General features: G+C 45.7%; 1 protein-coding gene across 2 annotated transcripts in view; it reads left to right on the top strand.

Moving 5' to 3' along the window:
* HECTD4 (HECT domain E3 ubiquitin protein ligase 4) overlaps window positions 1-14925 on the top strand; it is a 192735-nt gene that overhangs the window by 35345 nt on the left and 142465 nt on the right. For both annotated transcript variants that reach the window (XM_060250370.1, XM_060250369.1), the window contains exons 2-6: window positions 1046-1563; window positions 10128-10217; window positions 10496-10626; window positions 11414-11522; window positions 14534-14672. In XM_060250370.1, the coding sequence (XP_060106353.1) occupies window positions 1046-1563; window positions 10128-10217; window positions 10496-10626; window positions 11414-11522; window positions 14534-14672 (987 nt within the window). The remainder of the gene's footprint in view (window positions 1-1045; window positions 1564-10127; window positions 10218-10495; window positions 10627-11413; window positions 11523-14533; window positions 14673-14925) is intronic.

Here is a 14925-nt window from a genome sequence, read left to right as displayed (position 1 = left end):
GTCAGAAGGTGAACGAAGCACCTGTGCTTTTCCCAGGACAGACTTTAAAGAGCGGAACTCAAAGACAAATGGTGCCCAGTCAGCAGCAGGGAATGAGGCTGGCCTCTGCAAAGTGATCGTTTTAGGGCCGTCTATATTTGAGTAACAGAGACTAGAAAATGAAGTCTTGGGGCTTAGAAAGCCAGTCTTCAGAACTGGCATACTGGCGCATCTGTGCGCCAGTGTACATATGATCGAAATGTTTCAACAAAACCATTAGCCGTATCTTACTTTATGATCTTAAAAAAACCTGCTAATTAAAGGAGGGCAGAATTGTTGACTGATTCTCTGTCATGATTTCTTAATTTTTTTCTTTGAAATGAACGTCGCTTGGTTCCCAGACAGAGGAAAATATGTCATAATATCTTGTGTTTGACGAGCGAACAATCATCAATAAAGGAGGTAAAACTTTACTGTTTAATTTGTAGACCTCAAAGAGAGGTTTTTGGTTACTCGAGGCAGTCTAGTGACCTCTGCTTGTTTTGTAGCTCCTGAATTATAAACCTAGAGATAGGTTGATACATTTGTCACCTGAAACCTATGATTGTATCTTATGCAGAACTCTTAGATTTGGGATGTTTTGCAGAACTCTGGAATTCATTGCCACAGGAGGTGGTGGTGGCTACAGGCATAGCCAGCTTCAAGATCAACATATGGAGCAGAGGTCCATCAGTGGCTATTAGCCATAGCATATTGTTGGAACTCTCTGTCTGGGGCAAGTGATGCTCTGTATTTTTGGTGCTTGGGGGGGCAACAGTGGGAGGACTTCTAGTGTCCTGGCTCCACTGATGGACCTCCTGATGGCACCTGGGGTTTTTTGCCACTGTGCGACAGAGTGTTGGACTGGATCGGCCATTGGCCTGATCCAACATGGCTTCTCTTATGTTTTTATTTAGGATGTTTCCAAGTTGCATAAGATTTTGTCTTGATTTTTGAGAGGCCCCCTTAAGAGCAACCTGGTCTGTGCATTTATTAACATCAGGTTCTTCTCATTTTTCCCCCTTAGATTTTAACTTTTGAGACTAAGAATCCAACGGAGTTGTCGGAGCGCTTGCGTTCTGTTTGCGGAAATCAAAGCAATGCCTACGCCCGCCTGCTGGAGTACCGGTTGAATGCCCTGCGTGGACTCTGGAATGCCCAGCGTCAGCTCGCCTTGGAAGAACAGCATGAGCGGGAGAATTCGGGGGACGAGGAGACTCTGGCCTTGCTCAAGCGGCAGGGCCTGCTGCAGCAACCCGAGCAGGCACCGTTCACATCGCGGATGGGGCTGCTCTTGGTCTTTCCTCTCATTGAATCCCAAAGTAGAACTGACCCTTCCCTGTGTAACATAACTGCTGAGGTGCTCTTGACTTGCCTTCGTGACTGCCAGCCCTTAAGCTTGACTAAGGAGCCAGCGGACTGTCTTAACGGCATCGAATCGTTACTGTGTTCCTGGTTGGGGGAAACCTCCACCTCAGGCCAGCAGATTCCACACAAGCAAAAAGAAAACGCTGCCGCTGCCCTCGTTGCCTTGGCTTGTGCAAGGTAAGGAAAGGGGAAGGGGGAAATCTGGGCAGGATTGGACTGTTGTGTGCCTGTGGGAGAAAATATTCTGGTTTGAATAACATTGTGCCAAGGGACTGGTCCTTGGCCTTTGTATTTATTTATTTACATTATATTTATATCCCGCCTACTCCATGCAGACTCAAGGTGGCTAACAACATAAAAAATAAACGGTAAGCAATATTAAAACAATCAGATAAATTACAATGGTGTTACTTCAGAAGAAGAAGATGATATTGGATTTATAGCCCGCCCTCCGCTCCGAAGAGTCTCAGAGCGGCTCAAAATCTCCTTTCCCTTCCTCCCCCACAACAGACACCCTGTGAGGTAGATGAAGATATTGGATTTATATCCCGCCCTCCACTCCGAAGAGTCTCAGAGCAGCTCACAATCTCCTTTATCTTCCTCCCCCACAACAGACACCCTGTGAGGTAGATGAAGATATTGGATTTATATCCCACCCTCCACTCCGAAGAGTCTCAGAGCAGCTCACAATCTCCTTTCCCTTCCTCCCCCACAACAGACACCCTGTGAGGTAGATGAAGATATTGGATTTATATCCCGCCCTCCACTCCGAAGAGTCTCAGAGCAGCTCACAATCTCCTTTCCCTTCCTCCCCCACAACAGACACCCTGTGAGGTAGATGAAGATATTGGATTTATATCCCACCCTCCACTCCGAAGAGTCTCAGAGCAGCTCACAATCTCCTTTATCTTCCTCCCCCACAACAGACACCCTGTGAGGTAGATGAAGATATTGGATTTATATCCCACCCTCCACTCCGAAGAGTCTCAGAGCAGCTCACAATCTCCTTTCCCTTCCTCCCCCACAACAGACACCCTGTGAGGTAGATGAAGATATTGGATTTATATCCCGCCCTCCACTCCGAAGAGTCTCAGAGCAGCTCACAATCTCCTTTCCCTTCCTCCCCCACAACAGACACCCTGTGAGGTAGATGAAGATATTGGATTTATATCCCACCCTCCACTCCGAAGAGTCTCAGAGCAGCTCACAATCTCCTTTCCCTTCCTCCCCCACAACAGACACCCTGTGAGGTAGATGAAGATATTGGATTTATATCCCGCCCTCCACTCCGAAGAGTCTCAGAGCAGCTCACAATCTCCTTTCCCTTCCTCCCCCACAACAGACACCCTGTGAGGTAGATGAAGATATTGGATTTATATCCCACCCTCCACTCCGAAGAGTCTCAGAGCAGCTCACAATCTCCTTTCCCTTCCTCCCCCACAACAGACACCCTGTGAGGTAGATGAAGATATTGGATTTATATCCCGCCCTCCACTCCGAAGAGTCTCAGAGCAGCTCACAATCTCCTTTCCCTTCCTCCCCCACAACAGACACCCTGTGAGGTAGATGAAGATATTGGATTTATATCCCGCCCTCCACTCCGAAGAGTCTCAGAGCAGCTCACAATCTCCTTTCCCTTCCTCCCCCACAACAGACACCCTGTGAGGTAGATGAAGATATTGGATTTATATCCCACCCTCCACTCCGAAGAGTCTCAGAGCAGCTCACAATCTCCTTTCCCTTCCTCCCCCACAACAGACACCCTGTGAGGTAGATGAAGATATTGGATTTATATCCCGCCCTCCACTCCGAAGAGTCTCAGAGCAGCTCACAATCTCCTTTCCCTTCCTCCCCCACAACAGACACCCTGTGAGGTAGATGAAGATATTGGATTTATATCCCACCCTCCACTCCGAAGAGTCTCAGAGCAGCTCACAATCTCCTTTATCTTCCTCCCCCACAACAGACACCCTGTGAGGTAGATGAAGATATTGGATTTATATCCCACCCTCCACTCCGAAGAGTCTCAGAGCAGCTCACAATCTCCTTTCCCTTCCTCCCCCACAACAGACACCCTGTGAGGTAGATGAAGATATTGGATTTATATCCCGCCCTCCACTCCGAAGAGTCTCAGAGCAGCTCACAATCTCCTTTCCCTTCCTCCCCCACAACAGACACCCTGTGAGGTAGATGAAGATATTGGATTTATATCCCACCCTCCACTCCGAAGAGTCTCAGAGCAGCTCACAATCTCCTTTCCCTTCCTCCCCCACAACAGACACCCTGTGAGGTAGATGAAGATATTGGATTTATATCCCACCCTCCACTCCGAAGAGTCTCAGCGGCTTACAATCTCCTTTCCCTTCCCCCCCCCACAACAGACACCCTGTGAGGTGGGTGGGGCTAAGAGGGCTCTCCCAGAAGCTGCTCTTTCAAGGACAACCTCTGCCAGAGCTATGGCGGACCCAAGGCCATTCCAGCAGGTGCAAGTGGAGGAGTGGGGAATCAAACCCGGTTCTTCCAGATAAGAGTCCGCACACTTCACCACTACACCATACTGGCTCTCAGAAGAAGGCTGTAGATTAATACCCCGCCCTTCTCTCTGAATCAGACTCAGAGCAGCTTACAGTCTCCTCTACCTTCCTCCCCCACAACAGACACCCTGTAAGGTGGGTGGAGCTGGAGAGGGCTCTCACAGCAGCTGCCCTTTCAAGGACAACCTCTGCCAGAGCTATGGCTGACCCAAGGCCATGCTAGCAGGTGCAAGTGGAGGAGTGGGGAATCAAACCCGGTTCTCCCAGATAAGAGTCCGCACAGTTAACCACTACACAAAACTGGCTCATTCAGACATATAATATTTCCTTTCTCAATGCGTACAGATCCTAGGCAGTTAGTACTAAAGTGCAACAGATCCAGATGTGGTGGCAGCCCTCTCCCATTAGATGTCATATGCCATCCGAAACAGTTCAGTCTAGCAGGCCCTGCGGAACTGCGATAAGTCCCGCAGGGCTCTGATGGCTTCTGGGAGGGTGCTCCAGAGTCTTGGGGCTGCAGCCGAGAAGGCTCTTGCTGTGGTGGAATTAAGCCTAGCCTCTTTTAGCCCAGGGGGCAACCAAAAGATTTTGAGAGCTTGATCGAAGTGCTTCCTTCCCATCTCCTCCGTCGTATCTAGGTAAGCCCAGGGAACAGCGCTTAGAATTGCTCTAAGAGAGCTCTGGCTGACCCGAGGCCATTCCAGCAGCTGCAAGTGGAGGAGTGGGGAATCCAACCCGGTTCTCCCAGATAAGAGAGCTCTGGCTGACCCAAGGCCACTCCAGCAGCTGCGAGTGGAGGAGTGGGGAATCAAACCCAGTTCTCCCAGATAAGAGAGCTCTGGCTGACCCAAGGCCATTCCAGCAGCTGCGAGTGGAGGAGTGGGGAATCAAACCCGGTTCTCCCAGATAAGAGAGCTATGGCTGTCCCAAGGCCATTCCAGCAGCTGCGAGTGGAGGAGTGGGGAATCAAACCCAGTTCTCCCAGATAAGAGAGCTCTGGCTGACCCAAGGCCATTCCAGCAGCTGCAAGTGGAGGAGGGGGTGATCAAACCCGGTTCTCCCAGATAAGAGACCTATGGCTGACCCAAGGCCATTCCAGCAGGTGCAAGTGGAGGAGTGGGGAATCAAACCCAGTTCTCCCAGATAAGAGTCCACGCACTTAACCACTACACCAAATTGGCTCCCCAGGAAAACTATGTCCAAATTGCACAGTTATGGATGCCAGTTACACATTGCTGGCTGCCAGGCAGGCCCAGGTGCATCGTGGAGAATTCTTAAGGACTTTTGTGGGCACCTCACTTTCCTCCGTATTTCCTTCCCCCATGCTGTTTCTTCATTCTCTCTTACTGGCATCTGTGATATCCTCTCCCTTCTGTTTTCTTCTCTCATTCCCACAAATGCATCATTGTACCTTTTATCTGCCCCTCATCTTCTTACATCACTCTCCTCCATTTTACAACAACCCTATGAAGTAGGTTAGGCTGAGAATGTGCAGCTGTCCCAAGGTCACTCCTTGAGCACCACAGCAGAATGAGCACACTTTGCACACTTGAAAGTGCTGTACAAATGCTAATTATTATAACTAGTTCATCAGCTTTTAAATCATGAGGGCTAAAGGAAGCCTGTGTGATGAGTGTACTTTTGAACACCTGTTCCTATGGGCAGACAGGTGAGAAAGGTGGTTGTTTCATAGCATACTTGTGGGCTACTTTGAGGCATCTGATTGGCTACTGTGGGAAACAGAACTTTTGGTGTTACTGGACATTTTGTGTGATTCCAGCAGGGATGGTTCTTTTGTTTTTAACATAGGTCCTTAGTGTTGTATCTTGGGAAGGTAGGACTACCTACTGGAAATGTTGTAAGATAGTTGTTATATACACTTTGTAGTTGGAGGTTAATCTGAACCAAATGGTAGTGTTGTCAAAAGGCCATTACCAGAGTTCTTTTGCATAACTTTAGAGGGCAAAACAATTTCTGCTCCTCAGATGGAAACTTTTGTAGATTGGCAGAGGAGATGAGCTTCCCAGTGCATGCAAATGAGGGTGACAGGCCAAGATTCTGTAAGACCACAATTATTTCATTTTCCCCTCGCTTTTCCATTTATTGAAATTCATTTATTTATCATTTAAGTGCTTTATTTTTACTCCCCCTTCCTCCCCAGTAGAGACCAAAAGCAGTTTAGATAATGATCCGTTCCTCCATTTTACCAACACAACAACCCTGTGAGGTAGATTAGGTTGAGAGTGTGTGACTGGCCCAGGGTTACCCAGCAAGCTTCCATTGCAGAGTGGGGATTCTGGTCTGTGTCTTCCAGATCCTAGTCTGACACACTATCTACTACGCCGTACCACAAGTCTCACCAAAATGAAAGCAAAACAAGACACTGATATTGTGAGGGTTGGATGACGACGGCATTATTTTAATGCAAGATCAGAAGGAATTGTATTCACAGGATCAAGCTGTACTGTAATTTGACAACCATTCTCAAATTGCGCTTTAGAAGTGCTGCCTAATCACTTTTGCAATTTACATCAGTTACATCTTCACGGTAATCATCTCTGCAAATGTACTTCACAGTATCACCGCTATTCTTGTCCTACATCAGTAGGTATTCTTTTACTTTCATCTGTTCCAAGAGTGAGAAGGTCTTTTCTGTTGCTTCACAGCAGCTGCAGTGTCCATAGAATGTACAAATGAGGGCCAAACTACCCATTTGGCTTTTTAAAGAACAAAGACCAGATTCCCCAAACTTAACTCAGGTTCCTAGCAGCCACACAGCAGCTGTGGAGAGTGGCTCTTTAAAAACAAAGGAGAATGCAACTAGGATAGGACTGCCAGGTGGGAGAGGAAGGGCTCCTTCCTTCCTCCTCCCCAAGCTCTTTTCCTGCACCAAAACAGTGCAAGGCAAGGGGATATTTTGCTGCTCCACTTGCACAGAATACTCCATGTGGAGCAGCAAAAACAGGAAAATCATTCGCCCTAGCTGGGGAAAATGGCTGGGGGAGAGGCAGGAACTATTCCTGCCCCACAGTGGTGGTCCATGTCTGATTGGACTCTCCTCGGTTTTTCGAAAGCATTCCACACAGCTGCTAAGTGGCTGCAGGGAAAACCTGGCTTGGGTCTGGGATCAGCCATAACTCTGGGAGAGGTTGTCCTTGAAAGGGCAGCTGCTGTGAGAGCCGTGTCAGCCCCACCCACCACACAGGGTGTCTGTTGCGGGGGTGTGTGTGTGGAGAAGACGTAGGAGATTGTAAGCCGCTCTGAGTCTCTGATTCAGGGAGAAGGGCGTGGTATAAATCTGCAATTCTTCCTCCTCTTCTTCTTCTAAATCCCAGCCAAACACGATGCAAGATCTTTCTCTTTGTTTATCTTGAACGTGTGCAGGCTACCTTTCCAGGGAACTTACTCTGAGTGGCTTATAAAATAAAACATGATGAAAGAATTTTCAAAGAGATCTTCATGGTTTAACATGAAAACCCAGCATTCCTCATAGGGTTGCCTGCTCCCGGTTGGGAAATATTGATTTTGGGGTGGAGCCCGAGGAGAGCGGGGTTTGGGGCATAATACCATAGAGTTCAACTTCCAATGTGACTGTTTTCCTCCAGGTAAACTGATTTCTGTCACCTGGAGATCAGTCATAATCATAGATCTCCAGCTGTCACCGGGAGGTTTGTATACACAAAAACAACCCTGAGGTTGTAGTGACCGAAATTATTATATACTACAATTAATTCTAAGGGTAAAGACAGTAATTGCTGTTGACAGTAATAAATATTATAATTTCACCAAAGTATACAAAGTATATCATCCCCTGGAGGCTGGCAACCCTAATACATCCATCAAGATTCTCCCCTGCCCACTGAAAAAACCCTGCCACTGGTTGCCATCCACCTCACCTGGAGCAGGGCATGTGAGGAGGAGGGTCCTAACCAGTGTTCCCCCTAAGCCGAGTTAGCGTGAGCTAATCTCCAGCTCAGGTTTTTAGTCTCCAGCTCATATGTTTTTGTCTTAGCTCAGGATGACCCCAAAGCTCAATACTTTATGCAGTAGCTCACAACTTTATTGCCCATAGCTCACAACGTCAATATCAGTAGCTCACAAAGTAGAATTTTTCCTCGCAAGCCTCTGCAGCTAGAGGGAACATTGGTCCTAACTAGGTTCCAACGTCGCTCTGTCACCAGGAAATAGCTTCAAAGCTAGGCTTGTGCCTTCACTGTTCAGTCACACACGGTCAGAGCTTCTTGCCTGCATATTTGTCACGCTAAGTAATGGATCCCTGCAAAGTAATGGAGCCATGCTAAGTAATGGATCCTTGCAAAGTGTATTGACAAACACTCCTTTGTCTCAAAAACCTTTATATGAATGCATCAAATCATGCATGCATGAGGAGATTTGAGTTATTAGTATTTTAGTGTCATTTTATTAATATTTTAGTGCCGGCTTATACTGTTTGATGGTTGGATTTTATTGGTTTTATTGTGATCTTACTATGCTATGAGCCGTCCTGAGCCCACTTGTGGAATAGGATGGGATATAAGTTAAAGAAATAAATAATACATCGTATGGGTAGGTTTAAACCTCTGCACCAAACTGGCCTCGTTCTTACATGGCCTCCGCTTTGGAATTGATGTTTTTTCCAAGATAGCTTTAAATCTGAAATTGACTGTAAAAATGGTCTTTGTTGTTCTTCAGAAGACAGCTCGCCCTCTTTAATACTCGCCCAGCTAGTTGTTTCAGTCCTCTTCCCCAAGAAAATATGAATGTGAGTTAACTTGTTTGGGGAAACAGAGTCATGGACAACGTGCTTTTTATTCTTCCCACCCTGTCCTGTTTCTCTTTGTTTCTATGGTAGGTCCTACTGTTCACAAATTGTCGTGCTGAAGAGCAACATGCTGCAAAACCCAATATTGTTGGAGTCCCCAATATTGCTGCCCCTGCCCTAAATTGCAGAACTCTTGTTTAGAACCTACCTAATCCATAAAGCTTCTTCTCAGTAAGATTTCTGTTTCTTGATGCCCTTGGATTGGTTTTGCCAGGAGTTTTTGTTCTAATGGGGGGAAACTCTGCATCTGATTCATTTTTTCTGTGCTGAAATTCTGCAGCAGCTCCTGGCGTAGCAGTACTGGATATTGGTAGTCTTTTCAGTTTCTGTAAATGCCCTTTCTGGTGCTTCACGAATATTTTATCTTTAGTCTCCTCCTATCTGTCCACTGTCTTGTTTTCAGCATTTTCACCGCTGTTTTTCTGTGAAGAATGGCAGAAGGCAGTGTTGATATCTCAAAGCTGTGTCTGTTCATGTGCAGATCTGGGGTTCCCCCCCCCCCTTCCAACTTGCTATGCAGAGATGTGCAGCAGGATATCTGCGGCCTGTTCCACGGCGCTTTGTTCTGGGTTCACATTTAATTTGTGCCAGTAACCAACTAAACTGTAGCATATTGTGGTTCTGGAAGGTGGAGAGGCAGTTCCAGAGGAACGGAGATGTGGCTGGGTGCCATGAGCCTATCATTAATCTTGTCCTTTGACAGTTACCGTTATCCAGTAGATTTTATGAATGGAGTCATCTGAGTAATCACGGCAGGTCATGTTGAAAGGTCTCTTGTGCATAACATGAGTGTTTCCATCAAGACATACAAGGCCCTTGTTAGAATTACATGAAATGAATTAGACGTTGAAATATCCTCTAAAGAGGTAAGCCCTAATGAGCCATATATTGTAGTGAAATGAGCAGGTTCTTTTTTTTTTTTTTTAAAGACATCTTGAGGCTTTGAACCAGTTGCTTCATTCTTGAATAGCTAAAAAAAAAAAGTTGATGTCTTACTGAACAAAGGAGTCAAGTTGCATCTTTAAGACCAACAAAGTTTTATTCAGAATGTAAGGTTTCGTGTGCTAAAAGCACACTTCATCAGACAATAGGATGGAATGGCAAGCAGTCCTAAATATATAGACAGTGGGCAGTGAGTTAGTATGCAAAGTCTTGGAAATGTTTTTAGCAGATCAAAAGAATCACAAGTTGGGGTCTGGTGTTTGTTAGTTTGTGTTGACTGGGCTGAAGCAACAATAAATCAGAATAGCAGATTGATGTCTATGTCATTAAATATCCTGGGTGTGAAGTGCAATAAATGAGAGTCTGTTGTGATGTCTTACCGTTAATGTCTTACTGTGTTTCAAAAAAGTGACTGCTGCCCTGTTTTTTGTCTCTTTCCTTAGGGGATCATTGAAAACATTTGTTCACACGGTGCACCTTTTGCAGAAACAGAGCGATTTGGGATCCCTGCCTGTTGCCGATGTATTATACAGGTAGGAAGGAGGATTCTGGGAGATAATTGTCCCACATATTGCTATAGACCAAATGTTTAATATTAAGATTTGAGCAGTAATGAGATTTCTGTAATTTAGCAAGGCTACAAAAGCTTTCAAGTCAACAGTGAGAAAAGCGAAGTTAGTTACAGCTGTGAAGTACACTAGTAGTTCTCTTTGTTTGTATGAATCAACATAAATACATATTAATGTGAACTCTCTTATCTGTACATAGAAATGTTTCCCTTTCATGGAAGTCCTGTTTCTGTTCTCTAAAGGTTGTTGCTTTTGGAAGGGGGCCCTGGATCTCCCTCTTGTTTGCTTGGGGGCAAGCACGTGGTCTCCTGGGGTTTTGAAGACATGTTGCCAGCTCCTGATGGTAACCCTGGTTCTAGCTCAGAAAATAAAGGTGAGACTCTTGATGTGAAAAAGCAGAACTGCTGTAATAAGCTGTCTGGGGATTTTTGCATTTAAATTGCCATGCCTTATAAATATCTGAAGTTACAAGAACAGCTTTCCTTGTTAGAAACTGTGCTACAAGCCCGAGCAGGTGTTGAGGACAGAAGCCCAAAGTATTTCTTTCCAAGAGGAGTGCCCGGTTCCCCGGTCCGAGGGGCATCAACCACAGAAGATGCGCATGTAACCATTGAATTCATGCTAACCATTTGCCCCATTTGGGACAGAAATGTGGTTCTTACAAATGTGCTTCTAACAGTGGGTCTTCTGCACTGGCTTTGCAGTAATGGAAATTACTGTGTAATTTCAAGAACATGAATGATAGGAGAATGAATAATTTGTCTGTGGGCATGCAGATATTGGTGCAAAATATTTACAGAGGTTGCCAGAAGATGAATAGCATACATTTCCGTGCTATGTGTGTTGTTGGGTGGCTTGAATGGCTGAGTGCTTGCCTAAAAAAAAACTTGACTTGCCCTTGCTGAATCATTGACTACAAAGCCAGATTAGGGAATCAAGCAAATGCTGCTGCCTTTTAGAAGCAGAAATATAGGCCTTGAGCATGTTGGGCCAATGGTAAGAGGTATTTTGGGCAAAGTTTGAGTATGCTGCTTATGGCCCATGTAGAAGAATTGGCTTCTGTGTTGTCCCAGAAGCATGTAGAAGTTCCCCCTGCCTGATAACCATAACCTTGCTGCCTGGGAAGATATTTCCTTTGTTATGCACGCTTCTTGTTACAGATGCAGATTTGGGGCGCTGCCTTGCAGCAGATGGGTGTTATCTTTATACAACAAACTCAGTTGGCCGGGGAATAAGCAAATTAGGGTCTGGATTACATGGAACGTTACGGTAAGGCACATTTTCATTAAATGCACCATTAATATATGCTGTAATAGGCTTTTAAAATGCAACAAATTATTAGAGAGAGGCTTCTGAAACAATTGTACTGTAGTTTCTCCGAGAGCACAGCAGTGGGATTGGCTCATGGATTAAGCGTGCGACTTCTACTGTTTTTTTCAATGTTGCATAGCAATTTATTTTGTCGTCGTTCCTATTTCATGTATGTGTCTATTTTCAAATCTGAAACAAGTCAGCAGCTGAATAACCTGTGCCATAGTAATTTGAATTAACAATTCTGATTCATTGCTGAAGATAGTGAAAAATGTAAAAAATTGTGCTTGCAGAGACTGCGTGTGCCAGAATACTCCTAACTGTTTTGCATAGGACCGTTTGAGAAGATAGACTACAGCTCATAAATGTACCCTGAAAATATATTCACTTATTTAAGCATTTTTATCTTGCCTTCTCCAAGAAAGGTTCAGATCTTGTAGGCTGCTTCCACATCTAGTGGTGATTCACTGTTCAGTTCTCATTGCCACTACAAATGTTGAGGCATTCAAACCAGCAGCAAACGTAGTGTCCACATGGCTATCTTCTTTGAACTTTCCTTGCCTCACCCCCTCATTGGAGGGCTTTTTGGGGCTTTTTTAAAAATTGGCAATTGCTGGATCACTGTAGCCAACATTAGCTGTCTGTTGCCCCAATCTACTGGCTCCTCTGAATTCCTGGCTTTCATTTAGCCCTTTTCATTGCAGTGATGAGAGTTTAGAGACTTTTTTTTTTTTAATGTGATCTGGGAATTCAGAGGAGCTAGTAGATTTGTGGCAATAGATAGTTTTTAATGTTATTGCACTACAGCAGGGGTGGCCAACGGTAGCTCTCCAGATGTTTTTTGCCTACAACTCCCATCAGCCCCAGCCAGCATGGCCAATGGCTGGGGCTGATGGGAGTTGTAGGCAAAAAACATCTGGAGAGCTACCGTTGGCCACCCCTGCACTACAGCCATCTAGCAACCGGGTATTTTTTAAAAGCTCAAAGTGCTCATGGAGCACCCTCCCCCACCCAGCAAATTACATCCCCTGGAACATTTTTAGGCCAGAAAAATGTCACTGGACGGGGGAGGAGCTGAAGCCCTCTCCCTCCTCATACTACAGTCCCCATCTGAACAAGGCACTGCCGCTCTTGAAAAATTCATTCCCAACAGATGTTGTCTGGTAGGGGGAAGTGAGCACCGGGTCATAAAACGTTGCATCTCGGTTGGCCATTAGACAGAAGTAACTCTGCAAAGGATTGCTTGGGATCTTCGTGAAAAGCATTTGTATCTGTTTCTCAGGCCACTTTAAGCAGCTGAGCTAGTAATCAGTTTCCTTTAAACTAAAATTTACTTGCTTATTTGTGTCAGTCAGCGTATAAGTCTGTCTTTAGAACTTGATATGAATCCATTGGGCCCTGCTTCTTCCCGACTGGGCAATCTGGAAGCTGTAGAAATTGTAATCTTGACTGGTGGAGTTTTACCTCGGGGGCGGGGGGGAACTGAAAATCTTGGCAGACTACAATTAAAGGAAAAAATATTTTTCTTTCTCCCTTGGCTACATTTATGTTTTCTGTGAAGACTCACTTTATTGCTTCTTCCAGGCAGCTCTGAGTTTTATCTCTTGTATTCCAATTGAAGCTGCTAGAGAATTGCTAAGGTATAGACCAGGGGTCCCTAACCTTTTTGAATTGGGCACAGCACAAAATGGCTGCTACGGCTTACGTTCAGTCACACAGTCAGGCCTTGAATTCGGCAGGAGCTCACAGGAGTGCAGATCCTGAACCTTTTCTGATGGTCCCTCCCTCCTCCTACCTAACTTGTCCATTGACTAGTAGGCACAGCTGCATAATAATCCCTAGATGAGCTCCACCACCTGTTTTTCAACAAAACAAACCCTGCGCACAGTGAATATCCTTGTGTCAGCTGCTGCCAAAGCAATATTTTTAAAAAGATCTGCACAGACAGCTCTGCAGGGCAGATAGCACCTCTTGTCCTACCTGCTTCCTAAAAACCCTTGCCAAGAACAGTGTAATTGGGCTCCGTGGCCATGGGTAGGGTTGCCAAGTCCAATTCAAGAAATATCTGGGGACTTTGGGGGTGGAGCCAGGAGACATTGGGGCGGAGCCAGGAACAAGAGTGTGACAAGCATAATTGAACTCCAAGAGAGTTCTGGCCATCACATTTAAAGGGACAGCACACCTTTTTAAATGTCTTCCTTCCATAGGAAATAATGAAGGATAAGGGCACCTTCTTTTGGGGCTCATAGAATTGGACCCCCTGGTCCAATCGTTTTGAAATTTGGGGGATACTTTGGGGAGAGGCACTAGATACTATATTGAAAATTTGGTGCCTCTACCTCAAAAAACAGCTCCCCCAGAGCCCCCGAAACCTCCAGATCAATTCCCCATTATACCCTATGAGAAGACGTTTCCCTCTCCACCCCCCCCCCCCCGTTTCTGGCAAATCTGATGCAGGGGACTCTGTACTCACGAGTTGCTGCCAGCTTCTCACAGCAACACAGGCACACCAGCTGGGCACTTTATGGCATGGAATAGGAAGCCGGCAGAACTCACTCACCTCCGGAGGTGCAAAGGCACATGGTCCTTTGGGGGCGTGGCTGGGCTCCCCTCCCTTCACCGGCCAGCTGACTGGGGGCGGGAAGCAGCCTGAGAAAACGGAAGAGCTCTGGCTGCTGCGATCGGGGCTGGGTGGGAAGGGCTGCCATTCTCCCCCTCCTCTCCCCTCCCCCCGCTTTCCCTTTTATGGCCAGCAGGGGGAGGAGGCTCCAAATCGGGGGTCTCCAGGCCTAGCGGGGGATTTGGGAACCCTACCCATGGGACATCACGGAACTCTGGTGTAGACGCTTCCTTTTGAAACACCCACTCCGTGAACTCTTAATAATTCCTTGCTGATATTTTTGAAGACGCATTTAATTCATTAAACATTTTTTTAAAAAATTAATCTCCTGCTTTTTTTTTTCCTTTAGAGGCTTTGTGTATTGCCGTAATGAAGAGTTGGAGACGGGTTGGATCGCTTTTGGCAATGGCAGGTTCCTTCACAGGCCTGTCTCTTTTGATAATAAACCTCACTCCCTTTTCCAGGTCATTGACCAGAATACTCTTCAGGTAAAAAAATGAAAAAAGTTCCTGTTGTTTTCTATCCGGGATAAGATTTAGAAAAAGATTCATTGCTTGATAAGTTCAACCAGTATGTAATATAAGTTTCATTGTCCCTTTATGAGATGTAGCTACCTTGAACTTATATAATGTACATCTACTTAAAAGGTTGCTGGTGAGGCCATCTTTGGGGAGCCTTATATATCCTGTTTTTATTATGGGACCCCATAAGACAGTTAGCACCAGCAGAATCAATTCTAAT

The sequence above is a fragment of the Heteronotia binoei genome, chromosome 11 (assembly GCF_032191835.1).
Source record: "Heteronotia binoei isolate CCM8104 ecotype False Entrance Well chromosome 11, APGP_CSIRO_Hbin_v1, whole genome shotgun sequence".
NCBI lineage: Eukaryota > Metazoa > Chordata > Lepidosauria > Squamata > Gekkonidae > Heteronotia > Heteronotia binoei.
This window is presented reverse-complemented; position numbering and strand designations above follow the sequence as displayed.